This window comes from Ovis aries, chromosome 1, assembly GCF_016772045.2.
Source record: "Ovis aries strain OAR_USU_Benz2616 breed Rambouillet chromosome 1, ARS-UI_Ramb_v3.0, whole genome shotgun sequence".
Classification (NCBI taxonomy): domain Eukaryota; kingdom Metazoa; phylum Chordata; class Mammalia; order Artiodactyla; family Bovidae; genus Ovis; species Ovis aries.
Window position 1 is genome coordinate 28,691,282 of NC_056054.1, and position 27,260 is coordinate 28,718,541.

The 27,260-nt window shown below is 50.6% G+C and overlaps 1 protein-coding gene across 19 annotated transcripts; it reads right to left on the reverse strand.

The window, feature by feature from the left end:
- Window positions 1-350: 350 nt before the first annotated feature.
- On the reverse strand, window positions 351-27,198 carry LOC101121639 (NADH-cytochrome b5 reductase-like). Of its 19 annotated transcripts, XM_060400093.1 has the most exons (10): window positions 26,176-26,628; window positions 22,327-22,630; window positions 21,947-22,021; window positions 21,415-21,587; window positions 21,134-21,316; window positions 20,067-20,215; window positions 13,389-13,476; window positions 9,890-9,994; window positions 6,005-6,208; window positions 351-2,406 (listed from the first exon to the last, which is right to left on the reverse strand). In XM_060400093.1, the coding sequence occupies exons 2-10, from the start codon at window positions 22,361-22,363 to the stop codon at window positions 2,203-2,205; spliced, it is 1,218 nt and encodes a 405-aa protein (XP_060256076.1). In that variant the 5' UTR covers window positions 22,364-22,630; window positions 26,176-26,628; the 3' UTR covers window positions 351-2,202. The 19 variants fall into 19 exon arrangements, with proteins under 19 accessions (XP_060256076.1, XP_042104313.1, XP_042104316.1 ...); XM_042248379.1 differs by lacking the exons at window positions 22,327-22,630; window positions 26,176-26,628 and adding an exon at window positions 26,708-27,198; XM_042248382.2 differs by having other exon boundaries at window positions 22,327-26,628.
- Between the last annotated feature and the right edge of the window lie 62 nt (window positions 27,199-27,260).

Below are 27,260 nucleotides of genomic sequence, written 5' to 3' on the forward strand. Positions count from 1 at the left end.
AGTGCTGCAAACAGAGTCTGGCTCCCAGCTGGCCCTCCAGGAGTATTTGTGAGTAGACTCAATAGGACACACCAACTAAGAGGAAAAGGTGAATGAAGACGCCCCGACTGAGAGACCCTGAGAAAGGAAAAGTGCCTCTCTCCAGGCACAGGAGAGGCAGTGAGGTCACAGTTCCTGTCCGGGATGCGGCTGCTCAGAGAAGGGCCTTCTCCTTACCCTAGGCTGAAAAGAGGCTTTGCAACAGACCAGGATTCCCTGAAGCTCAGTCCATGGAAGGCTGGTCTCAAAATGTTCTCTAGTTTAAAAAGCCTGGGAAACCCTGGTTAAAACGAAAAATCTTTCTTCACCACTGGACTTTTCAGAACCTTTATTATGCTCACATGCTTACATGCACATAATTGCTGGCAAAGGCCACAGGCGGTATTCTCCACATCTACATGACCATGGAATGCTGCCTGTGAAACTTGGTTTGAAACCTTTGGCACCACCCCGCAATGGCCTGTCCTTATTTATTGAACACGGCACAGCACGGAGTTTTGTTGCAACTTTTTGGGCAGTATAGGAAAACCCTATTTCACAAATGAAAATGACTCCAAGCCCCAAGATAGAAATGGGATAAAAACAGAACTGCTCTGGTTGGAGGGGGTCCTGGGGATCCCACCCAGCTTCCATTCCTTCACAGCAGCCATGCCAGGAACTATGCTATCCTACAGAGTCCAGTCTAAAAAAATCACTGGTACAGAATCTGTGGACAGGGCTGACATTATAAATCTGGCTTCTGATGCTGGCCCCGCAGTGAACTGTTTTATATTGGGCAGATCACATGGCCTCTCTGGGCCCTGATTTCCCCATTGATACAATGAATCTGATAGAAGAGATACTTTCTGGAGTCCTGAGCTTTAACCTCTGATATGATGAGGACTGGGCTTCCCAGGTGGGGCTAATGGTAAAGAATTTGCCTGCCAATGTAGGTGGCATGGGTGGGTTCGAGCCCTGGGCTGGGAAGATCCCCTGGAGGAGGGTATGGCAACCCATTCTACTATTCTTGCCCAGAGAATTCCAGGGATAGAGGAGCCTGGCGGGCAAAGAGTCAGACAAGACTTAAGTGACTTAGCATGCACACACACATGTGACGAAGACTGTGATTTTATGACTGCAAAATTCTAACTCTTCGATTTTATGGTCCTTTGATTCTGAGATTCCATGGCTTAATATTCCAATTCTGGGACTGCCTGTAGCCAGCTGGAGCTGGTGCAGCAGACAGGAGCACAGGCTGCAAAAAAAGCAGAATTCATTATCTGCAGTGTGCTGCCCAGGAGCACTGGGTTCCCTGGGGAGGGCATGCCCCGTTCAGGATGGAGCCAGTGGCGTGTGGAGGGGAGGGAACAGCAGCAGCTCAATGGGCAGAGCAGGGAGAGGGACCCAGGTCTCCCGACTCCTGCTCTATCTTTAGATCTCCATAGCAACCGTCACCAGGGTGTTGAGCTGCCGGCGCAGGCTGAGCTGGCTGCCTGCAGGAGGGAGGGGCATTAGCTTCCTTCCGTACCTCTTTTGCCAGGGAAAGGACTCTGGATTGAGCTCTCAAGCCAGGAAAAGGAGACTGAGAGGGAAGCCCTTTGCAGCAGGAAAGGCCTGGGGCCAAAAGAAAGGTAGTCTAGGGCCCCACCTTGCTCTGAAATGTGGTCAGGTCAAAGAAGCCTTGACCTTCATTGTGTCAGGCTCACAGCACTAGAGGCCCAGACAGCAAGTTCTTCCTCCAGCCTCCCCGGCGGTCATTCCCTAAACAGTCAGTGAGCACCTCCTCTGAGCTGGCCTGGAGGCCACAAGAGATACACAGACTCCAGGGAAAGCAGGCTTTGGCTGAGGAATCAGGAAAGCCCCTCCCAGTCCTCCTTCTGCTGATTCCTACTCAGCCAGGACCTGGCTCCTTCCAGGAAGTCCTCCCTGACTGCCCACTGTATACTCTCCTGTTCAGGACTCCTACAGCCCCATCCTCTCTCCTCCCAGCAGGATGCCTGTCGGAGCATCAGCGACCTCGTGGGATGGATGAGAAATGGAGGTCTGCAGAGGCAAAGGTATTCATCCCAGGTCACCTGGAGCACGAACAGTGGTCTCCCATTCATGTCTTCGGATTCCAGTCCATGCTCCTTCCTGCTTCCCAGTGCCGGGCCCCAGGCCTGAGCTTTAGAAGTGAGGCCAGGCCTAGAAGAGGAAGTAGGAGTCCTCGGCCAGGCCTGCGTGCAGCAAGTACCCAGCCACGTCCTTGGTAAACTCGGCTGATCCACAGACCAGAGCGAATGGCTTTCTCCGACAGGTGCTGACCAGTTCTTCAAGCAGGTCCTGGTCCAGGCGGCCAAAGCGGGTCCTGTCCCGGTAACTCCAGGGGAGCTGCTCCAGGGAGTTCTCCTGGGAGGATGAGAGACAGTGGGGGTAACTCCTGGGCATCCTCAGAGTTCACACAGTCAGCTCCTCTCTGCCAAACAAGGAACCTGAGCCAGAGGGGATGGGGGGAAGCATGCTTCACCCAGCCCCACCACAGGCCAGGTACTTCCTTCCACGTGGACTCAGGTCACCCTCACAGAAGCCTGTGGACCAGTAAGCACAGGTGAGGCACAGGGAGGAGGAGGGATGTCCCTGGGACACATGATGATGTGGGGCAGCAGAGGGATCAGACTGTGGGTCCCATCATTTCCACTGCCTCCCAGGGGCTGCTGTCCCTGACACTCTGGAGGGAATGTTTTCTCACCATGACTGTGGGTCTCCCAGCATCTTTCCAAGGTTATTTATCACCATCACTCTCAGAGCATAACTTTTGAGCATTTAAGTTTTCAATTCACTTGTTGAGTTAACCAATGTCTACTGAGTGGACTCGATGGACATGAGTTTGCGCAAGCTCTGGGGAGTTGGTGATGGACAGCGAAGCCTGGGGTGCTGTAGTCCATGGGGTCACAAAGAGTCGGACATGACTGAGCAACTGAACTCACTGACTGAGTGGACTGTGCCTGGCTCTGTGCTAGGCAATAGGGACAGGACAGCTGCTCCAGGCAGACAGGGCTCCTGGCCTCATCTGGCTGTGCAACAGCGATCCCAGGCTGCCTTAACCAAGAGAGGGGTTTATTTCTCTCACATGGGAAGGCTAGAGGCAGCATTCCAGGGGTGTATGAGGCCCCAGGCTCTTTCTCGTTCTGCTCCTCTAGCCTTAGCTTGTGGCTTTCATCCCTAAGGTTACAAAAGAAAATCTCCACTACCAGCTGACTTGGAAAAATTTAAGTAAATATTTTCTTGAAGTATAACATATGTATACATATGTCATATATTGTATATGTATTGACAGTTTGGAGAATTTTGACGAAAGAGAAGAAGCCATGTAACCAGCATCCAAAACAAATAAAACCCCAGCAGAACAGGGCTGTCACCTCTGCAGATGCTATTGAGGTGAAGCTGCGAGACAGGATGGAGACGGGGTGTTGGGGCTGGAATGCAAGCTTTGCCACCAATTTCTGGTGAGTGACCATGACCTCTCGGAGCTACCGTGATGAGTGATGAGTGCGGGGTGATTGAGAAACCCTGAAAGAGGCTCCATGAGAGCAGGCCTAGAATCCCAGGCGCGCTCAGCGCCATCAGACCCCGAGGGCCTCTGAGCACACTGCTCTGCTGCTCACAGCCGATCCTCTCTGATGATCCGCACCTTCTTGTGTGCCCTTTGTGCTCTGACCTGTCCAACGGGCCCCCTCAAGGGCAGGAACCAGCAGGGCCCACTGGCCTTGCCCCTCCTTCCCACTGCCCAGTCCCCCCTTCCTCCCTGACCAGTTCATTCAGTGCGGCTCACCCTGACTGTACACACCAAGGGATGCATGGGGTCTGGTTGCTGCTCAAGTGGGGAGGGGACCCTCAACAATGAGGATGCAGTGGGGTGGGTGAAGGAGAGCCTGGGCCGTGATAGCAGAAACATCTACACCAGCCTGGAGGCTCAGGGAAGCTCCCAGGACGGAATTACACCTCTGCAGAGAGATGTGAGGGATGAGTGGGTGTTAGCTTAAGAAGTGGGAAAAAGTGCTCCCTGTGGGGGAACAGCACGCACAAAGGCAGAAAAGCATGGAGCATTCGCAACCATGGGCAGACCAGTGACGCCAAACGCAGCAGGCAGTGGATGGAGGAGGGCCAGGGTGCGAGGCTGCAGAGGGCTGGCACATAGTCCTGGAGCCGCGGGGAGCCAGGGAAGGGCAGGAAGCGGGGCGGCGATGTGGTCAGAGCTGCCCTTCCAGCGGCAGGATGAAGGACAAATGGGCAGGAAGGCCCTTGACGAGGCTGTCACTATGGCCAGGCAGCTGGAGTGGAGGGAGCATGGACAGGCAGGAGGCCCCGCTCACTCCATCCTCCCCCGCCTGCCCTTGCTACTGACAGCCAGCCCACTCGCCTGCCCAAGCCCAGGGCACTGCATCGCCAAAACCCTGGCCCAAGGCAGAAGGTCCCGTACTGCTGGTGAACTGTGACTCTGCCCTCAAGCCCAGGCTCAAATGCCATCTGCTGCGTGAAGCCCTCTCTGCTGGCTGCCAGCACCTGAACACACTCCACAGCACCGACCCCCGTGCTGTTTTATACCAGCAAGCAAGAAAACCATGGCCTCTCCACCAACTTGCTGTGTTACCTTGGGCAAGGTTCTTAACCTCTCTGTGCCTCAGTTTCCACATTCATTAAAAGGCCATGATGGAAGTGCAAGCCTCTAAAGATTTCGGTGGGGACTAGATGAGTTAACACACATACAGTGCTTAGAACAGTGCCAGGCACAGACAAAGTTCTCGATGAAGGGAAGCCCTGTCAGCCGTCTCTGTGGCTGTCTCCACATATATAGGTGGGCCCCTAGAGGCCAGAAAGAGGGCATCTTCCTTTTGAAGCAGGACTGGCCCTTCGCTCACCCCTCTCCCCTTGGCTGTCCACTAGCCCTCTGCTCCATCTCTGACCGTGGGCATTGCTGTTGCTGCTCACGCTCGCCAAGCATGACATCCTGGGTGATCAGGCCACTGAGCATTCCTCCTGATAGACAGGCCTGTGGACTCTGGCTCCTGGGGACCTCAGGATCTCTGGTTTCCTGACAGCCTCCCACCCACAATGTCGAGGATCACGGAAGCTTTTAGGGACACTCTAAAGCTGCCTCCAGAGTTAACTGATGAGAAGGGTGCTCCAAAGTACAGGGCAACGAGGCTGACCCTGAGCAAGAGAATGGAGGGGAGACACCAGCAGGGGACCCCAACCCAGGGTGTGCAGGAAAGAGAAACGAAGCTACAGACTAGGGGAAGGCACACGCACAAAGACAGCTGAAGGCCTAGCTCAAGGTAAGGGGCGAGACAGCCCCCAGCCCCGTGCTGTGGCCTTGAGGGGAGGGCCCGGAGGGGTGCCTTGAATGAACGGGGGGACAGGGAACCGAAGGGAAGAGGGCTCAGGAAGCAAAGCCATTTCTAGCTAGAGTGGCTGGGGTTTGCACGGAAGAGAGATGTGGAAAAAACCCTAACAAATGCCAGGAACTCAGGTCCAGTTTTCTCCACCAGCTGTTGACAGGGTGAGCGCCTCCTCCGTGCCTGGCACTGGGTGGAGCACTGAGACTGGTAACCGAGAAATATGTCCCTGCCTCAATCAGCTATGACAGCCAGAGGCCGTCTGTGCCTGGCCCACTGCTTCCATCACCAGGCCCCTTGCCCACACAACGGAGGATGCCGGAGGGTGGATGGCAGGCAGCAAAGCATGCTGGGTGAGAGCTGGTGCTCTCAGCAGTCAGCCTTGGGCTCAGCTCCTGGCCTCACCCTGTCTGGCAGCGTGACGCAAGCTGGTGCCTTCACCTCTGAGCGTCAGCTTCCTCATCTGCATGACGAACGCTGACGCTGTGGGTGCACCAGCGGCGAGAGTGATTATTACGGCCGGGGTGAGAGAGCCCACAGCAGGCCCTCGGGAGGGGTGCAAGGGGGCAGCAAAGTCTCCATCAGGGACAGAAGTCATCCCCTGGGCTCACCTGGCTGAGGACAAAGAAGGTGCGGACATTCCAGAAACGGGCCTGCTCCTGGAGGAAGGGTTTCAGGTAGATGCCCTCAAAGGTCTTGAAGCAGCCGACCAGGGTGATGAAGGTCTCGTCCTCTGCGTTGTCTGTGATGCTCCGGAGGATGGGCACCATGGGGGCCAGGCCGGTGCCAGCAGCCAGCATGAGGAGCTCCCCGTACTGGGGAGCAAGACAGTGCATGACAGGGCTGGGTTGGGAAGGGGTCTTACCCCACCTACCAACTATGGGGCCTTTTCCTGGGCATGCTTGAACTGGACGGTACTGTCCTTCTGGGGTGTCCTGCCCATCTGAGTTCCCTCTCTACCCTCTCCGGGGAACCCTCCGTGCCTGTGAGCTATAGCTTGTGAGGCCTATGGAACAGAAATCATGGAATTTGGGGGCTGCAAGGAAAAGCAGTGGTGCAGCCATCCTACAAATGCCTGGCTGCCTTCTAAAGCATCCCCACGGGACTCTGCTTACACACTTCTGCTGACAGGCAGCCCAGTAGATCAAACCAGCCAATCTTAAAGGAAATCAACTCTGAATACTCATTGGAAGGACTGATGCTGAAGCTCCAATCCTTCGGCCACCTGATGCGAAGAGCTGACTCATTGGAAAAGACCCTGATGCTGGGAAAGATTAAAGGCAGAAGGAGAAGAGGGTGACAGAGGATGAGATGGTTGGATGACATCACCGACTCAATGGACATGAATTTCGGCAAACTATGGGAGATGGTGAGGCTCAGGGAAGCCTGACTGCAGTCCGTGGGGTCGCAAAAAGTCAGACATGACTTGGTGACTGAACAACAAGCCCTCTACTTCTCAAGAAGTCTGCTGTATTACAAGCTGACTCCCCTTGCCAGGGAGGGCTTCTCATCTCAATGACCTGAAACCTGCTCCAGCCAAAGCTTTGCCCACCACCTCCATCCTGGCCCTGCCCTCTGGGCTGCTTCCTCTGCCCCAAGGCCACCTTGCAGAGATCTGAGGACCCTGGCTTGGACCCTGAGCCTGCTCTTCTCTAGGCTAAATGAGATACTATACCTCAGTGCCTGGCACAGTGCTGGCCCAGAGAGCCAGGCAATAAAGTGAGCTCCCAAGGAGCCCCTGTTCCATCAACTCCTCCTCGCTAAACCTGTTTCCTGGCTGAAGGTCTCTTTAAGATCAGTGCTGGGCAGGTTAGTGCGTGACCCGCACAGTGAAGTGTTCACCTCTATGCTTTGTTGGTTTCTGTGAATGCAGTCCGAGTTTCCACTGCATGCCACACTACCGCATGGAATGCTTCTTGGACTACCAGGAGCCATGCAGATCTCGGGGTAAACCCTCAGCCCTATGATCTGGGCAAGTTCTTTCACTTCTCAGAGCCTTGGTTTCTTCACTGGTTTAAAAAAAAAATAGACCTCTGCAGAAGAGCACGTATCTCAGAACTGGCATGAGGATTAGAGATGACAAGTGCCTGGTACGGAGCCTGGGACCTCATGCAGCTGCATTCCTGCCCCTCACTGAGCCCTACTGCTGGCCCATCATCCTGCCCTGTGCTCCAATTCCCCCAGCCTCCAGTCACGGGGTCTGCCGTGTATCACCTCTTTCTCCCATCACTGCTCAGGCTTTCCTCTGGGGAGCCTCCCCTGAGATACAGGCGGGTGTTCCCACAGCCTTCGGCATACCCAGCTCACCCTGTGTTGTTGCCATCAATCTGTGCGCCCGTCTCCCCATCAGACTGGGAGTGTCTGGAGGACAGGGCTCATCTGACCCACCTCCGGGCCGCCAGGGTCCATCCAGCACTGGCCTGGCCCTGGGTGAACCCCTATGAATGTCTGTGGAACAAATGCAAGACAGATGCTAACATGGCAGTCTCAGGGTTGACGTGAGCCACCTGCCACGAAGCTGGCTGCAGAGTGGCAAGACTGGCTTGCACCCTGGCACCCACACAGGAGCAGAGCGGAGTCTCAGCCACAGTCTCAGCGGCCAAACATTGGTGTGCGAGATGCCATGTCCTTTCCTTCACAGCCGGGCCCTGTGCCCTGCCAGATAGCAAGTGTGGGGCTTTCCCGAGGGGTCTGTGGATGCCAAGGTCATAAGACTGTTATGTCTGGGAAGATGGCCTGCAGGTATTTTTTATTTCTTCTTTTAGCTTCTTTATATCTGCAGATTTTGGGGGGTTAATGAACAGATACTACATTTGTAATAAGGAGAATACTAGTAAAAGCTATTTTTAAATTATGCAAAAAGAATAGACACACAGACAGAGCAAACAAACTTGTGGGGACTTCCCTGGGGGTCCAGTGGTTAAGAGTCTGCACTTCAAATGCAGGGGTGCAAGTTTGACCCTGGGTGCAGGGACTGGGAGCCACAGGCTGCGTGGCATGGCCAAAAAAGAAAACAAACTTATGGTTACCAAGGAGGAAAAGAGACAAGGGATGAATTAGGAGTTTGGAATTAACATATACACTGCCATATATAAACTAGATAACCAACAGCGACCTACTGTATAGCACAGGAAACAATACTTAATATTTTGTAATAACTTATAAGGGAAAAGAATCTGAAAAAGAATGCATGCGTATGTGTGTGTATATAACTGAATCACTCTGCTGTATACCTGAAGCTATCACAACATTGTAAATCAATTATACTTCAATTAAAAATAAAAGAATAGAGAGGAAGAATGATTCATTCTTTTCCATTTGTTTTGCTTTGTTTTCCTCATTATAAAGGTAATAGGTACTCATTGTGGGTAATTTGGAAAATGAAGAAAATAAAAATCACCTATAATTCCACCACCCAGAGCTGCTAACATTTTATTGCTTTTTTTAAAAAAATACTTTTTCTGTATAATCTAACTTAAGTTTCCTAGCTTGTTGTGTATTCAGTATTTTACTTAGTATTGGTCACTTACAGCATAAGCATCAGCATCATTTACAAACATAATTTTAAAATCCAGGATAGTAGTCTATCAAGTATCTGTAACCAGTGTACCTAACTGCTCTGCTGTTGGATGTTCAGCTGTTTCCAATTTCTTGCTATTATAAATAAGCTGCAATGAACCTGTGCAAGAAGAAGCATTTGGATTCTTTCCATAGGACAGACTTCAGAAGCGGAAGTGCTGGGTCAAGGATGTGAAGCTTCCTGACTCCCAGTGGTGGTTTAGTTGTTCAGCCGAGTCCACCTCTTTGCAACTCCATGGACTGTGGCCCACCAGGCTCCTTTGTCCATGGGACTTCCCAGGCAGGAATACTGGAGTGGTTTGCCATTTCCTTCTCCAAGGGATCTTCCCAATCCAAGGACAGAACCCAGGTCTCCTGCACTACAGGTGGTCTCTTGTATTGCAGGCAGATTCTTTGCAAACTAAGACACAAGGAATTCCCAAGTCCCCAGAACATACTGTCAAGTTGTTTTCTTATATGCACAAGTTGATGAGAAACTACTGTTTTTTCCTAGGAATGTCAGGGGGGGACTTGAACACGCCATGAAGATGAGGGGAAGACCCCTTGGCCTGGGAGGCAGGGGACTTCCAAGCAGCAAGTCACAAGGTATACTTAGGGAGTGGTTTCCATAATCTTGCAAATGACCCGTGAAACTGGAAAGAGATCTGAGAGTCAGCTGGCATAAGGGCCCTACATGCCGAACTTAGTCTGAATTTTTCCAAGCAATGTTCAGGCATGGGTGGTTCTGGGACATGGGCAGTTTTGTTTCTTAGTACCTATCCCATCTCCTCCCATGTCCAACCCCAAGTATACTCTTGGCATTAGGTCTGGGCTCAAGAAGAATGGCACAATGAGATTCTATGGCCTGAAACATGAGAACCGCAGTCCTGGAGGCTAAGCTGGCAGGGGTCTCCTGAGGACACAGCGTGGGCACTGACCTGGTTTGGTTTATAGAAGAAGCCTCCGAAGGGTCCTCTCCAGAAAGCTGTGTCTCCTGCTTTCCAGGACTTGACATACCGGGACATCAGCCCAGTCTGGTAGCACTGGAAGCAAACAAAAGGAGACCTCACTGGGACAGGCACGCACTGCCAATACAAACCACGTCAGCCTCAAGCTCAGCACTTTACACGTGTTGTCTCTTTTAATCCTTCCAATCATCCACGAAGTTAGTACTGTCAGCCCCTGTTCTCAGATGAGGCCCAGACCCTTACCCAGAAGGTAAACGGTAAGACCAGGATGAGAATCTGTATGACTTTCAGCCTTAACCACAGAGGTCTCAAACCAAATAACCAGGGGCCACACAGGTGACATAACCGACTGAAGAATCAGGTAGGAGACAACTAATGGCACCCAGCAGTCTCAGCATCAGGCAGACAAGAGTGAATGGTGCGGACTAAGGTGAACCGGTGAGCGGATACTCTTTTTAAAGGAAGAAACCACCTTGCAAATCCCAGTCCACAGTCCACAGGGCCAGCGATGCCAGACCTTCTGACTTTGGAAGAGGGGCAGGAAATCCATATTTTTAAGAAAATTTTCCCATTTTTGAAATGTTAGCAATTAATTCAAAATTTTAACACACTATACAGGCCAAAACCAAATATATTTGTAGGCTAGAGGCAGTCTGTGGGCCACTCACTTGCAATCTCTGCATATCCCTACACTGTCTCCTGACTGGATGAAAAAAATGAAGGTTGTGGAGGGGGTTCCTCCATGGGAGAAGGGCAGTATGCACTTGCTGGGTGCCCACCCACTCTGTGCTAGGCACTATGCTGGGGCTGCAGGGAAGACAGCTGGACCTTAAGCTTCGTGAAAGCAGCCAGTGCCTGAATCATGGAAAGGACATAAACACCTGAATGAACAAATCAGTAACTGAGATCAGGCCCTAGTTTAAGGAGCTCACAGTCTACGAGGGACCTAAGCCTCAGACACACACAAGGCAGAGACAACCTAATGCCTGAGGACGTGCAGTCACTTCCCGTGGAGTGGGACTGAGGAGAGCTTCCTGGAGAAGGAAGCAGTGGGGCTGGACCTTGAAGACTGGGTAGGATCAGACTCACTGGAGATGGGAGCAGACGGGCACAGGGAATTCTGGGCATCAGGTGTGGTATGCTCAGGGGTGGGACAGCCCAGGTCATGCTCTAGGAACAGCAAGTGGACACGATAGAGTAGGGGTCAGGGGGGAGCACTGGGAGAGAGGACTGGAAGAGTGTTTGGAGAAATTATAACCAGGCCTGAAGGAGAGACTGGGCTTTGGTCACCAGACTTGCTTTTAAGCACTCGCAGCCACTTCTGCTACCATCGCTGCCTTCCTTGGGCACCAAACGCATAAAGCAAAGAATGTCCTTGGCTGACATGGAAGAGGTCTGGGGAGGAGGCTATAGTTCTTCTAACTTGCTGAAAGATACATTTCAGCCTATTCCTTGTTTTGTGGTCCCGGTCCTGGGGAGGCACAGCCCCAGGGGTGGCCTTAGAAGCCCTATGGCATAGAGAGAACTCAAGGAGAAAGGAAGGATTTTTCTGTGCTTCTGGCACTCACACAGAGCCTGGCACAGGGTAAACCCTCAAAACACGTTTGTTAAACAGAACTGACACTGGACTTGTTCTTCCATTTGGGATCATATTACCCAAGAGGCCTTGGGACAATATCATCTCTCTGAGCTTTAGTTTCTTCATCTGCAAAGTGGGGAGAATATGATCTACTCTGCAGGGTGGATACAAGGTTGAAATGAGGTAATTAAAGAGCTAGACGCAGTACTTGGAGCTCAGAAGGTGCCTGAGAAATGGGAGTTCCCCTTTCCTGTCTTCAAGGGAGCGTAAACCTTAGAAAACCCGCCTGCCTTCCCAATTTGCCAAGACATTTCCAGTTCTTCCCAGCCAGCGGCTTAGGGATAATTAAGCATCTCTCTGAAGAGAGGCTTTCCGGTAAACGAAGGAGAAAATCAGCCTTGCAGCTGGGAGTGATCCAGCTGCCCCGAAGTACTGTCTCTAGGCTTATCCTTTCAATAGAAACACACCCAGACAAGCAGCTTGGGGAAGTGGGCCATTTGGAGAGGATTTGTGGAATCTCCCAGACAAACAGTTGCGTGAAGGGATCCCATCCAAGCTTATGTTTGAGGGAATAAATACTTGAGCTCTGAAGGCAGGCGGGGAAGGCGGGAGCCATAGACGGTGCTGGGGACTTGGAATCAGGAGGCCAGGGCTTACCCACCACTTGCACTTCTTACTACCTGGGGAGCCTCAGGCTCTTCTGGGGTCTCAGTTTACCTGTCAATGAAAGGGGGATAATTTCTGTCCTACAAGGGAGACAAAGGATGTGAACACCTATCTTTAGGATTCTGTTTGGGAAAAGATCTAGAGCTATGTATTAGGCCGACTCGTGTGAAACTGCTGGTTCCATAAGTCAAAAAGGTTAGCGTGTCAGCAATTTCATGTAGTTCAACCCAATTATTTTTGCACGTAATTCGAACTTCATGACTTCTTATGCATTTATTGCCTACTCCTTGGGTCTCTGGGGCATTCTGCATCCAGCCCACTTTGTTCATCTCATCTCTACCAACTGCCCAGCCCACCTTGGCTGCCCCCACAAGCACATCTCCCTCCACCACTCAGACTGAGTATAGTTCCCACCAGACCCTGCTCTATTTCACCTCTCCCTGCCTTTGGTTATCCAGCCCTGGAACGCCACCTCTAATCTGTACTCCTTCTTCAAGGCCCAGCTCAAATGCCCTGGCCCCTGCCAACTCCTTCCATAAGGTAATTTCAGTTAGCTTGGTCCCCAAGGTACTCCATGTCCCATCTTTTGCCTGTACACCCGCTCTGTTCCAAGATGAATGACTGGAAGTTCCCCAAATCATGCCCCTTGGCTGCTGTATATACGCACTGCTTGGCACTCAGAGCTTCCTTCCCACTCCTGAGTTTAACACAGAGCTCACATGCACAGCTTCCTCAAGGAAGCCCAGCCCGCTTTCCCTGCGGCCCTAGGTGCCCTGAGCTGGGCTGGGGCCTGCAGCATCTACCACCTTGCAGTGTCCCAATCTGGCCCCATCTGAGGGTGGGCACTGGGTCTGACTCCCCTGGATGCCTGTGCCCAACATACAGAAGGAGCCCATGACTTGGTTCCCCTTTCCCTGGCTTAGTACTCACGCTCCGGCAATAGTAAGAAGGTGAGGAGGAAGAGCTTTACTCTTCTCAGTCCAAGCTTTTTGTCCATAAAATCTATTGGGAACATGCCCTCTGTTGGTGATGCGGCAGCCCCTTTTCCCTAGGAAAGGGGGTGAGAAAAGGCCACCCCCATTGTCCCTGCTCTTCCCTTCAGCCAGCCTCCTTCCATGTGAATCCTGGCTTTTCCCATGTCAAAGGGAAGTGCCCAACCCCGACCAAGTTGGCAAATGGCGGTCCAATCCTTGGCTCTTAGAGCAACCATGTGAGTTGACTTACCTTGATTAAAACTTCAAAGTATCCTTCTGCATTGGCGGGGCTGATGGGCGTATAGGCTCTCTGAATTTCTAAGTCATCTACTGTCCCTCTGGGAAAGAGATGCACTTGGTCAGGCAGTCAGCCAGTCATTCAACAAATCCTTAGAGTACCTAACCTGTGCCAGGCTGGTGAAAGTGAAGCTAGGGGCCCAACCATTCCAGTGGTCCTCATTGAGGGGCAGGCAAGGTGGAGCAGAAGACAAGAGTACTGGGCTCCCCCACGACTGCATGCTAGCTGAGAGACCCTGGGCAGGTCACTTAAACCTCCAGTTGCTCCTTCTGTAAAGTGGAGACAATCACCCATGCCCCTGCTATGTGGTTCCATTGGGATTACAGATGAAAAGGTGCTTCAAAAAGCACACTGACAATGTGAGCTGTTTTAGGACATCACTGAGGTTTTTCCTGACCTCTCCCTGACCATAGCATGATCAAAATAAAAACAGCTATGTTTAACAACTGTTTCAGTTCAGTTCAGTTGCTCAGTCATGTCCGATTCTTTGTGACCCCATGAACTGCAGCACGCCAGGCTTCCCTGTCCATCACCAACTCCCGGGGTTCACCCAAACTCATGTCCATTGAGTTGGTGATGCCATCCAACCTTCTCATCCTCTGTCGTCCCCTTCTCCTCCTGCCCCCAATCCCTCCCAGCATCAGAGTCTCTTCCAATGAGTCAACTCTTCGCATGAGGTGGCCAAAGTACTGGAGTTTCAGCTTTAGCATCAGTCCTTCCAATGAACACCCAGGACTGATCTCCTTTAGGATGGACTGGTTAGATCTCCTTGCAGTCCAAGGGACTCTCAAGAGTCTTCTCCAGCACCACAGTTCAAAAGCATCAATTCTCAGCTTTCTTCACAGTCCAACTCTCCCATCCATACATGACTACTGGAAAACAATAGCCTTGACTAGATGGACCTTAGTCGGCAAAGTAATGTCTCTGCTTTTGAATATGCTATCTAGGTTGGTCATAACTTTCCTTCCAAGGAGTAAGCGTCTTTTAATTTCATGGCTGCAATCATCATCTGCAGTGATTTTGGAGCCCCCAGAAAATAAAGTCTGACACTGTTTCCACTGTTTCCCGATCTATTTCCCATGAAGTGATGGGACCAGATGCCATGATCTTAGTTTTCTGAATGTTGAGCTTTAAGCCAACTTTTTCACTCTCCTCTTTCACTTTCATCAAGAGGCTTTTTAGTTCCTTTTCACTTTCTGCCATAAAGGTGGTATCATCTGCATATCTGAGGTTATTGATTTCTCCTGGCAATCTTGATTCCAGTTTGTGCTTCTTCCAGCCCAGCATTTCTCATGATGTACTCTGCATATAAATTAAATAAGCAGGGGAAAAATATACAGCCTTGACATACTCCTTTTCCTATTTGGAACCAGTCTGTTGTTCCATGTCCAGTTCTAACTCTTGCTTCCTGACCTGCATATAGGTTTCTCAAGAGGCAGGTCAGGTGGTTTGGTATTCCCATCTCTTGAAGAATTTTCCACAGTTTATTGTGATCCACACAGTCAAAGGCTTTGGCATAGTCAATAAAGCAGAAATAGATGTTTTTCTGGAATTCTCTTGCTTTTTCCATGATCCAGCGGATATTGGCAATTTGATCTCTGGTTCCTCTGCCTTTTCTAAAACCAGCTTAAACACCTGGAAGTTCACGGTTCACGTATTTCTGAAGCCTGGCTTGGAGAATTTTGAGCATTACTTTACTAGCGTGTGAGATGAGTGCAATTGTGTGGTAGTTTGAGCATTCTTTGGCATTGCCTTTCTTTGGGATTGGAATGAAAATGGACCTTTTCCAGTCCTGTGGCCACTGATGAGTTTTCCAAATTTGCTGACATATTGAGTGCAGCACTTTCACAGCATCATCTTTCAGGATTTGAAATAGCTCAACTGGAATTCCATCACCTCCACTAGCTTTGTTCGTAGTGATGCTTTCTAAGGCCCACTTCACATTCCAGGATGTCTGGCTCTAGGTGAGTGATCACACCATCGTGATTATCTGGGTCATGAAGATCTTTTTTGTATAGTTCTTCTGTGTATTCTTGCCACCTCTTCTTAATAACTTCTGCTTCTGTTAGGTCCATACCATTTCTGTCCTTTATTTAGCCCATCTTTGCATGAAATGTTCCCTCGGTATCTCTAATTTTCTGGAAGAGATCTCTAGTCTTTCCCATTCTGTTCTTTTCCTCTATTTCTTTGCATTGATCGCTGAGGAAGGCTTTCTTATCTTTTCTTGCTATTCTTTGGAACTTTACATTCAGATGCTTATATCTTTCCTTTTCTCCTTTGCTTTTCACAGCTATTTGTAAGGCCTCCCCAGACAGCCATTTTGCTTTTTTGCATTCCTTTTCCATGGAGATGGTCTTGATCCCTGTCTCCTGTACAATGTCCATAGTTCATCAGGCACTCTATCTATCAGATCTAGTCCCTTAAATCTATTTCTCACTTCCACTGTATAATCATAAGGGGTTTTATTTAAGTCATACCTGAATGGTCTAGTGGTTTTCCCTACTTTCTTCAATTTAAGTCTGAATTTGGCAATAAGCAGTTCATGATCTAAGCCACAGTCAGCTCCCGGTCTTGTTTTTGCTGTAGAGAGCTTCTCCATCTTTGGCTGCAAAGAATACAATCAATCTGATTTTGGTGTTGACCATCTGGTGATGACCATGTGTAGAGTCTTCTCTTGTGTTGTTGGAAGAGGGTGTTTGCTATGACCAGTGCATTCTCTTGGTAAAACTCTATTAGCCTTTGCCGTTTCATTCCGTATTCCAAGGCCAAATTTGTCTGTTACTCCAGGTGTTTCTTGACTTCCTACTTTTGCATTCCAGTCCCCTATAATGAAAAGGACATCTTTCTGGGTGTTAGTTCTAAAAGGTCTTGTAGGTCTTCATAGAACCGTTCAACTTCAGCTTCATCAGCGTTACTGGTTGGGGCATAGACTTGGATTAACTGTGATATTGAATGGTACATTTAGCAAATACTACCACATGCCAGGAGCATTGGAATTAGAAAGGATCCTCAAAGGTGCCCTCATCCAAAGCTTGACTTGATGCATGAATCCACCCCATATTATCATCAAGGGGGCCAGAAGGATAATCATGCAGACATGTTGTATTAAGTGCCTCTGAGGCACCACATATATTACAGGCAGTACCTCATTTATTGCAAACAATAACCAAAACGAGGAAACCAAGGCTTAGAGAAGGGATGCCACCTGCCTGGGGTCACACAGCTAGAACCAACTGTAGCTCTGTCTGCCTCAGAGCCAGGTTATTTACCACTACTCCTCAGAGCTTCCCTGGGGCACCCAAGCACCCCTTTCTTGGAACCTACTATGTACAAAATTTTCTCCTCCAAGGTATGCAAAGAATAAAAAGGCTCATCCTAATGTATCAAAAATTGGGCGGAAACATTCAATAAATGCTTACAGAACAAGGAACTAACAGAACATATGGCATGGCTTGGATGCAAAGGGCACGGTGACATTTGCTGTGACAGAGGTGAATCACAGGCACTCTCATCTGTGGAACCTCAGAAGGCCTCCCTGAGCTGGGTATTAAAAGATGAGCCAGCCACTAACACGTGAACATGGGGACAGGAAGTAAAGGGAAGAACCTAGGCAAAAGCTTGTGCTGTGCTTAGTCACTCAGGCGTATCCAGCTCTTTGCCACCCCATGGACTATAGCCTGCCAGGCTCCTCTGTCCATGGGGATTCTCTAGGCAAGAATATGACAGTGGGTTGCCATGCCCTCCTCCAGGGGGAAAAGCTTAGAGGTAGTTTAACGTAGGGCAAGCCAGCAACTAGTGAGAGGGGCAAGCATGGGGGGTGGGCAGCAGAGAAGAACTTTTTAGACAAAGAAGCTGGGGCTGTGGGTTGGCGTGTTGCTGGGGAGGTGCTGTGGAGCACCAGAGGGGTCTGAATGAGGAGGGATGGGGGTGTCCTGAGAGTGACAGAGACAGTGGAAAGGGACCCGACCAGAGGCAGGCCGTTCTGGGCATCCCTGACTTATGGATGGAGAATTTCTTGGGCTCTGACCTGTCCTATGGCTCCTAAAGAAACAGTGACCTTTAAGGACCGGCCAGCCAGGCCACAGGCCAGAATGAGCTGTATACACACACCAGGGGTCCGTGTGAGGCAAGTGACCAGAGTGTGATGAGCAATGAGCTCTCCCCTGGTTTCCTTCCTGGCTATACCTTCTGTCTCCTTTGCTGGCTCTACGTCCTCTGGAAAACACTGTGAATGCTGGAGTTGCCAGGGTTCAGTCCTAACTCCTTCCTTCTTTCCATGTCCCACATGCTCCCAAAGGCCATCCCAGGTACAACGATATTCCTGGATGCTTCCAGATCCACGCCTGGAGCTCAGATCTCTCTGCTGAGCGTCAGGCTTAGAGAGCTGACTGCCTGCTAGATGCCTCCACCTGGAGGTCCCAAAGAGTCTTGTCCCTGGGTAGGTGGAGGTGGGGATTGAGGTGGGAGGAGAGGACAAAATTAAGCTGGGAGGAAGAAGGCAGTGCCAAAGAGTGAAGGGTGTAATTCGGGAGGCGGGCTGTCTGGGCTTGAACCCTTATTAGCTGTGTGAGACTGGGCAAGTCTCTTATTTTCAATGTCTGTCTCCTTTCTATCAACTGGTGCTAATTGTATGAGGTTAACGCCACAAGCTCTGGAGCTACACTGTTTGCTTTTGAACCCTAGCTCCAACAGCTGCCAATTGTGTGATCTTGGGGAAGTTATTAAACCTCTCTGACTTCAGTTTCCCCTCTGGTATGATAACGGTGCCTACCACCCAGGATTTTGTGAACAATAAGTAAGCTCATACATATGTTCATAGACTGTATGAAAAAAGTGTTTGTTGTTATTATTCATCATGAAAATACATTATGTAGGTCAATTCCAAGAGCCCTCTAAGTCATGTATCACAGTGTTTACTCTGAAGATGACAAATGGAGGTGTTAGGAAGGTTAAGCAAGTTGCCCTAGACCACACTGCTAACAAATGGCAGAGCACGGCTGCAAAGCCTGGGTCCTCCCACTACCTGAGTGTAGTGTAGACGGGGTCCTCCCACCACCTGAGTGTAGCGTAGGACGGGGTCCTCCCACCACCTGAGTGTAGCGTAGGATGGGGTCCTCCCACCACCTGAGTGTAGTGTAGGATGGGGTCCTCCCACCACCTGAGTGTAGTATAGGATGGGGTCCTCCCACTACCTGAGTGTACTGTAGGACGGGGTCCTCTCACTACCTGAGTGTACCGTAGGATGAGGTGCTCCCACTACCTGAGTGTACCGTAAGACGGGGTCCTCCCACTACCTGAGTGTAGTGTAGGATGGGGTCCTCTCACTACCTGACTGTAGTGTAGGATGGGGTCCTCCCACTACCTGAGTGTAGCGTAGGATGAGGTGCTCCCACCACCTGAGCATACCGTAGGATGAGGTCCTCCCACTACCTGAGTGTACCGTAGGATGGGGTCCTCCCACTGCCTGAGTATAGTGTAGGATGCGATCCTCCCACTACCTGAGTATACCATAGGATGAGGTGTTCCCACTATCTGAGCGTACCATAGGATGAGGTGCTCCCACCACCTGAGTGTACCATAGGACGGGGTCCTCCCACTACCTGAGTGTAGCGTAGGATGAGGTGCTCCCACCACCTGAGCATACCGTAGGATGGGGTCCTCCCACTACCTGAGTGTAGCGTAGGACGGGGTCCTCCCACTACCTGAGCGTACCATAGGATGAGGTGCTCCCACCACCTGAGTGTACCATAGGACGGGGTCCTCCCACTACCTGAGTGTAGCGTAGGATGAGGTGCTCCCACCACCTGAGCATACCGTAGGATGGGGTCCTCCCACTACCTGAGTGTAGCGTAGGACGGGGTCCTCCCACTACCTGAGCGTACCATAGGATGAAGTGCTCCCACCACCTGAGTGTACCATAGGACGGGGTCCTCCCACTACCTGAGCGTACCATAGGATGAGGTGCTCCCACCACCTAAGCGTACCATAGGATGAGGTGCTCCCACCACCTGTGCGTACCATAGGACGGGGTCCTCCCACTACCTGAGCGTACCGTAGGATGAGGTGCTCCCACCACCTGAGCGTACCATAGGATGAGGTGCTCCCACCACCTGTGCGTACCATAGGACGGGGTCCTCCCACTACCTGAGTGTACCATAGGATGAGGTGCTCCTACCACCTGAGTGTACTGTAGGATGAGGTCCTCTCACTACCTGAGTGTACCATAGGATGGGGTCCTCCCACCACCTGAGTGTAGCGTAGGACAGGGTCCTTCCACTACCTGAGTGTAGCATAGGAAGAGGTGCTCCCACCACCTGAGCGTACCATAGGATTGGGTCCTCCCACTACCTGAGTGTAGCGTAGGACAGGGTCTTCCCACTGCCTGAGCATACTGTAGGATGAGGTGCTCCCACCACCTGAGTGTACCGTAGGATGAGGTGCTCCCACCACCTAAGCGTACCATAGGATTGGGTCCTCCCCCTACCTGAGTGTAGCGTAGGATGGGGTCCTCCCACTGCCTGAGTGTACCATAGGATGAGGTGTTCCCACTATCTGAGCGTACCATAGGATGAGGTCCTCCCACCACCTGAGTTTACTGTAGGATGAGGTCCTCCCACCACCTGAGTGTACCGTAGGATGAGGTGCTGGCCAGGCCGCAGGCCGAGCTGGCTGTTCCCGGGTAGTGCAAACCGGACAAGGTAGGTGTCCTCGGTGAGCCTGTCCACAGCACTGATGAGGAAGGCCAGGAAGGTCTCTGGGCTCAGCTTGGAAGGGCAACTCTGTAATAGGAAAAGATTCACCAGCTAGAATCTGGGACTCAAGAGACAGACAAGCCTCCATGAGCTTACTCCCTACAAGGAGCGGCTATTGGGGTTGACAAGTGTTCTGTATAATCGTGCAGTCCCACCTGCCTTCCCTTTCAGGCTCTAAGAAAGCCAGAGCACTTTACAACAAGGTCACCCTGCTCTGAAGCCTGCCACGGTTCCTCTCAGCCCCAGGATAAAGCACAAGGTCCTTAGTTGGACACTCTAGTGCCTGTGGATGGGTCCTGAGTCTCATTTTATCTCCCAAGCATCTAGTGTCAGACCTTTCTCTGTTCCACACAAGAACACCTTGTGGATTCCAACCTGTAAGTCTTTATTTGCTCAAGCTGTGTCCTCCATCCAGAACACTCATTTCCAATGTATGGAAAACCCACCTATCCTTGAAACCTGCTAAAATCTAGTATGCAGATTTAGAAACTGATAGGACCTTAAAGATGACCTAATCCAATACCCTTATTTCACATGTGGGGAAACTGAGGCCCAAGTGGTCGTGACTTATTTGTACAAAGTCACCATCATGAGCAGGGGTTCAAATTTATGTCTTCTAAGTCTCAGCTCATTGCCCTTAATATTCCATCCACCCCCAAACCTCTTCCAGGAAGTCTTCTCTGACTGCCCCAACTCACAGATCCCGTTCCCCTGAAAATGCACCCACCCAATTCACTCCTGGGACCTTCCCTCACTATACCCCCCATCCCCTACTCACCAACTCAAGGCCAGACTTTGAACCTGGGTCAGTCTGCTTCATTAGGCCCACTCTTTTCTCTCTGCTGCAGAGTCAGAGGAAGCTCCCTTGAGCAGTACACCATATAGGGCTGAGGTCAGGAAGATGCCGACACCTGGCCCTCCTGTCTGAGGAGCAACCCCCCTTACCTGTGTCTCTTCCCTACTCAGCAGGCTCCTGTCCTTGCTGGCTCGGGCAGCCTCCCACCTTGCCAGGTCTCGCTGGTAGACATCAAACACACAGGGTGAGCAGCCACTGCCGCAGCACTGCGAGGGCAAAGGCTCTACCGGTCGAAGCTGCAGCCAGGCTTCCTCTTCGTCACCTTCCTCCCCCTGGTCCATCATCAGTGCAGCTTGATCAGATACTCTTCCCAGAGCAGGCCCAGGCCCTGCTCCCTTGCCAGCTTGGAGGAGGGAACACTTGTGCTTACACTCTGGGCATCTCTATTCCACTGGTTCTCCCCAAGGCCAGCAGGTGCCAAGCTCCATGTGAGCACAGGATGAATCAGTCCTGGGGTCTGCTGTCTGAGGGGAAGGAGGCAGACAGGCACAATAATCCCAACAGGCAACCACGGTTTCTTGACCTCTTCCCATGCTCTGAGTACTGGATCAAGATTACAAAGAAAATCTCACAACATTATTCATCAGCTATACTCTAATATAAAAGCAATATAAATAGAAAAAAAGATTACATAGAAAATTTCACTGAACTTTTAAAATATTTTAAACGATGAAGTAAAACAACTATGTACAATTGAATAATTGTTATAAAAGAGCCATTTTATAACCACTACTCACTCAAGTAAAAAGAACCTTGCTGGCATCCCAGAAGTCGCACATTTGTGTCCTTTCTGATCACACCTCCACCCCCCATAACCACTATCGGGTCCCTTGCTTTGCTTTACTTGTGCCGCCTCTGTTTGCAGTTCTATCCACAATTTATCAGATTTGCTTAGTTTTTACCTTTATATGAACAGCTTCCCAGGTGGCTCAGTGGTAAAGAATCTGCCTGCCAAGCAGGAGACTCGGGTTGAATCCCTGCATCAAGGAGAAAAAGAAGTGGCAACCCACTCCAGTATTCTTGCCTGGAGAATCCCAGGGACAGAGGAACATGGTGGGCTACAGTCCATGGGGTCACAAGAGTCGGTCACAACTTAGCAACTAAACAACAACAACAGTATCGTATGAAACATATCCTCTGTGCCTAGTTTCCTTCACGCAGTATTGTTGGCAAATCATCTACCAAACTGCTGCATTTTATTTAATCTTTACAACAAGGCCAGTCCTGGAGGTGCCATTTTATGGATGGGCAAAGTGGAGTCTGAAGAGGTTTAATAACTTACCCAGGGTCACACGCGTGCGTGCTGTTGCTTCAGTCATGTCCGACTCTTTGTAACCCTATGGACTGTAGCCCGCCAGGCTCCTCTGTCCATGGAATTCTCCAGGCAAGCATACTGGAATGGGTTGCCGTGCCCTCCTCCAGGGGATCATCCTGATCCAGGGATTGAACCTGCATCTCTTGCGCCCTCTGCATTTGGCAGGCAGGTTCTTTACCACTAGCACGACCTGGGAAGCCCTACCCAGGTCACAGTTCCACGAATGACGGCACCGGGACTTGAACTCTGCTCTGTCTGGTCTCAGAACAGACTGTTCTTCAGTAACAGGAAACCAGGAGAAGGAGGTCATGATGGTCCAGGTGAGAGTTGATCAGGACAGTTTCAGAGAAGACGAGAGGAGAGGGGACAATGAGAGAAATCCTGAAGCAGGAATTAACAGAACACAGAGACCGACGGATGTGAGGTGAGCAGGTGACGGGGAAAGAGGGCTGAAGGGACATCCAAGTGTGCGGCTTGGAACCTTAGGTGGATAGTGGGCCCAAAAGGAGTTGAATTTTAGAGGAAAGAGGGAGGGAAATGGTAAGTTCAGTGAGAGGTACACTGAATGCCTGTGGGGCATCCAAGGGCAAAATCTAGTTCCATTTGGATTAAGCAGGTCTAGGAACCTGACTCTAGAGATAGAACTCTGGGTAATGGACAAGAAAGGGATGGGCTGGTAGAGAGCAGGCTGGAGCCTCTGCAAAGGCCTGCCTGGCTTCCTGCAGCACTCACAGCACTTGGTCCAGCCCTACTCATGGTAGGTGCTCAATAAACGCTCTTCCAGTGAATGAATCTCCACCCCATCGCCTTTCACACTGTTCAGAAATTACAAGTTTACATGTCTTTTTTTTGAGATTGTGAACTGCTTGAGGGCAGAGACCTGCTTTTTATTCATTTTATAAAATGGCACAGTGTATACTTTAAAATACGCATGTTATATGAAAGGAAGAGAGGAAGGAAAGGAACTCGGTTTCAGGGCCATTAGGTAAATACTGAAAGACAGACCAGGGAGGAAAATTTAAATGGTTATGATTTATTCTGAGATGTTTCTGTGAGGGCAGTTGGGGATTTATCAAGGTTTTCTGTATTTATATGTGGAACACTACAGTTCATATAGAAATAGAGCTGTCATCTCACTTTCAAGGAAACTATTCATTTAAAATCCCACAGGCAAATCAAAGTAAAGGGGGGGAGGTCTTCTCCCCCTTTTGTCTGAGAACAGAACTTAGGGGAAATCTGATGTCACAGAACATTACTTAAAATGCAATTACGACTAAAAGCTGCAGTTTTTGCTATCCTCCCATTCATTCGAAACTTACTGGGCAGGAGCTGCTGAATGAGGTGCTGGGACACTCGTCTATGTCCTGGAGGAGCTCCTGGCCTGGAGGAGTCAGACACTAAACAGATAATAACTGGGAAAAGAATAGAGGTCGCTTGCTGGGCCAGTCTGTCCCAAGCACTTTGCACTGTCTCACTCTGCTCCCAGCAGCCATAGGTAAGGAGGCTGTGCCTTCCTTATTTCACGGAAAACTGCGGCCAGGAAGCCAGAAGTGGCAAGGTTAGTGCATACGCCTGGTCTCGTTAGACTCCAGGATACTCTTTCTTCCTAGATTTCATGCCTCTGTAGGGCAGAGGAGGGTGTCTTCATCTCCAATTTCCAGTGGGCTGGGCTGGCACACCCACCTTGCCAAACTGCCATTGAATTTTATGGGCCCCCTGAAGCCTCCCAAGGGCAGTAGCTTCATGGGTGAATGCTAGAATCAAGGTGTGGGCCAAGTCTGTGGAAAAGCGAGGAGCAGACCACTAAGTCTGTCAGAGGACATGGAAATCCCGTTTCTTGGTTGCCAATCACTTCCCAGGAGTCCTAACTTTTATGATCTTTCCCACTTTTTCCGCTTCCCACATCCATTTACACTAGAGTTTTCTATAGGTCCAAATGATGTGCTTCCAGTCTCCCCCAACACTATCCATCAGCACACCTGCCACCAGCTCTGACCACACCTGTCCCCTGCTTCGCAACCTTCAACAGCCCCCCACTGCCTACTACATACAATCCAGCCTTCTTGCCTGGTGCCCAACATTCTTCCTGGTCAGAACTTGCCCAAATTCTCTTACCACTTACTATCATTGATTTTAGAAGGGCAGTTCCTGTGTGTGCCACAAATCTCTCTTGTAAAGGAAAGGTTTCTCTTTAGAGGAAAGAAACCCTTCTTCTGCTACTGCTGGTTCAATGATTTCAGGAAGGTTCCGCAGGCTAAGACAAGTGTGGCGTCTTACTCTTCCTGCATTCCGCCGCCAAGCACAAGCCTGGCAGACGGAAGGCTCAGGCAAGCAGTGCATGCTCAGTTTACAAACAAGACCTGGGAGCCAGGCGTACTGCTCCGGGCTGGGATACAGCAGAGGTTAATACATGGGCTCTACCTTCACAGAGCTTCCAGACAAGAATGGTGCCACATCCGTTCAACTCATTCTTCTTACATGTTATGTACCAGGTTTGTATTAAAAGTGAATGAGATCTGGTTTCCTCTATATGCTGATTTCTTACTCCCAAGAGGTTTGGGAGAAATAAAGTGAGCCAAGTTAGCAGAAGGAGCTCTATTAACTGTAAACTGCTGTACAGTGTGAGAGTTATTTATCTGTCTTTGCCTTAAATTTACTTTCTGGATTTTACTAATCCCACTCTCCCTGCTATTTTGGAAGTGAGTAGAGAAGCTGGCCATGTCAGTTATGAATTTTAAAGATCAGTTTCACATCTCCTCTCAGCCTCTACTTTTTGAGTCTAAGAAGCCAGCCCTTGACACATGTTGCTTCTGCCTGGATGACTCTCCACACCCTCAGACCCTGCTTCAAGGTCACCTCCTCTCAGAGACACCCCCTGTACCACCCTCTTCTCATTTTCTAGCACAGCTGGCTTGGACCAGTTTCCTTGAAGTCAGTTTTTCCTCAGACTGGGGTGGGAAAGGGGATGGTCTCAGGATGATATGAGCACATTAGATTCATTGCGCCCTTTAGTTCTATTTTGTGGAATCAGGATATTCCGCCTTTACTTTAGGGTTAGGGTTTACGTTCCTACGACAATCTAATGCCAGCTGCTGAACTGACAGCAGGCAGAACTCAGGCAGTGATGCAAGCTGATGGGGAGTGACTATCCTGGGGGTTGAGGACCCCTGCTTTAGCCGGTACCCTATTTGCTTATTCATTACCTTAGTATTGATTGTATTCAATACATTAGTATTGAATGTATTGATTCATTAAATGTATATTTACTATGTGCTCAGGATTGATTTAGAGGCAGACTTCACAACAATGAAGAAACAAAAACTCTTGCATTCATGGAGCTCCTTGCAGTCATGGAGCTTATATTCCAGTGGGAATGTCATTAAGATCAAAATGAAAAATAGGCTATGTTCAGTGTTAAATACTAGAGGAAAACAACTGGGGGAAAGGGACATAAGTGTGTGTTGCAATTGTTATTTGGTTGCTTTCTGTCTGTATCGCCCACTTAAACTGTAAGCTCTACATCGCACATTCGTTTTATTCACCAGTGTAAACCCAATACTCAACAGTGCCTGACACACAGTAAGCATTTCATAAATACCTACTGAGCAAGGAGCATGGTACCCCTCTGCCGCTCTGGCCCCGCTCCTAGGAGGCGAAAAGGGACATTCTGAGGAAAGAGGAGGAAATGAACTCATTTTGGGCGCTGGGGAGGAGGCTTGCAGTGTGAGAGGTCAGAGCGGCCCCAGCGTGGTGCAAAGGCCACGCTCAGCTTCCATGTCAGAAGTGGAGAGGGAAGGAAACTTACGGGATACCCACCACGTTCTGTGCGCTGCGCAGCTGAGCTAGTTTAGGCATTTCCATCCCTATTTTGAGGCTTCCAAGTTGGCAGAGTGGTAAAGAATCCCCCTGCCAACGCAGGAGACAGATCCTTCGGTCAGGAAGATCCCCAGGCGGAGGGAATGGCAACGCACTCCAGCATTCTTGCCTGGAAAATTAGATGGACAGAGGAACCTGGCCAGCTACAGTCCATGGGGTCGCAAAGAGTTAGACTCGACTGAAGCACACAGACACATCCCTATTTTTACAGCGAGTGACTCTGAGGCTCAGAAGAAGTACTCTGCCCAAGCTCCAATTGCTCGTAAGAAATCAAGGCTGTCGTGAGTTCAGGTTTTAAGTCCTGAAGCTCTCCTAGTTCGTTACAGCTCTCACCACAACCACTCACCTACCCTCCTGCGCTTCCCCTCAGGTAAAGATCTTGCAGGTTTCACTCCCACCCGGGGGAGGTGGGCAGGGTTCCACCTGTGAAAAAACGTGGACAGCCTGCGGGGTGGGGCAAGGCAAGAGTTACCTGGCGGTGATTGGTTAATGGATCTGCCACTCGTAAAAAGAGCCTTGTCGGTCGGCCCCTTTCGTTCCCGGCAGGCCTTGCGCGCGGGAAGATGGCGGCGTCCAGGTGGAGGTCTTGAAAGCAGATTGGCATGGCGTTGGCGTCGGGGCCAGCGAGGCGGGCGCTGGCTCGCCCTTGGCGGCTCGGCCTTCAGGGGTGCGGGGTCCCGAGCCGCGGGGCGTACGAGTGGGGCGTGCGATCCACGAGAAAGCCGGAGCCTCCTCCCCTGGACAGGGTGTATGAGATTCCTGGACTGGAGCCCATCACCTTCGCGGGGAAGATGCACTTTATGCCTGGGCTGGCACGACCAGTCTTCCCGCCCTGGGACCCCGGCTGGACGCACCCGAAGTTCCGCCGCTTGCCCCCGCTGCAGGAGCATTCTCTATACAAGGATGAGGTCTGCTACGTCTTCCACCAGCGTTGCCGCCTCCTCGAGGGTGAGGTCCCAGGACGGCCGGGAGGGGGACCTTGTTGCTCTACCCAGCACTAACCCCGCCCTTCTGTGGGGTTGGGC

Excerpts from the sequence above, each read along its gene's own strand:
- LOC101121639 (XM_042248379.1), bottom strand. The coding sequence starts at position 27,125 with ATGCTCCTGCAGCGGGGGCAAGCGGCGGAACTTCGGGTGCGTCCAGCC. Across the intron at positions 22,022-26,707 it reads CATTAACCAATCACCGCCAG|GGATTCAACCCGAGTCTCCT; the intron begins GTAACTCTTGCC and ends TCCTTGATGCAG. Across the intron at positions 21,317-21,414 it reads GGAATAGAGATGCCCAGAGT|GGGGAGGAAGGTGACGAAGA; the intron begins GTAAGCACAAGT and ends ATGATGGACCAG.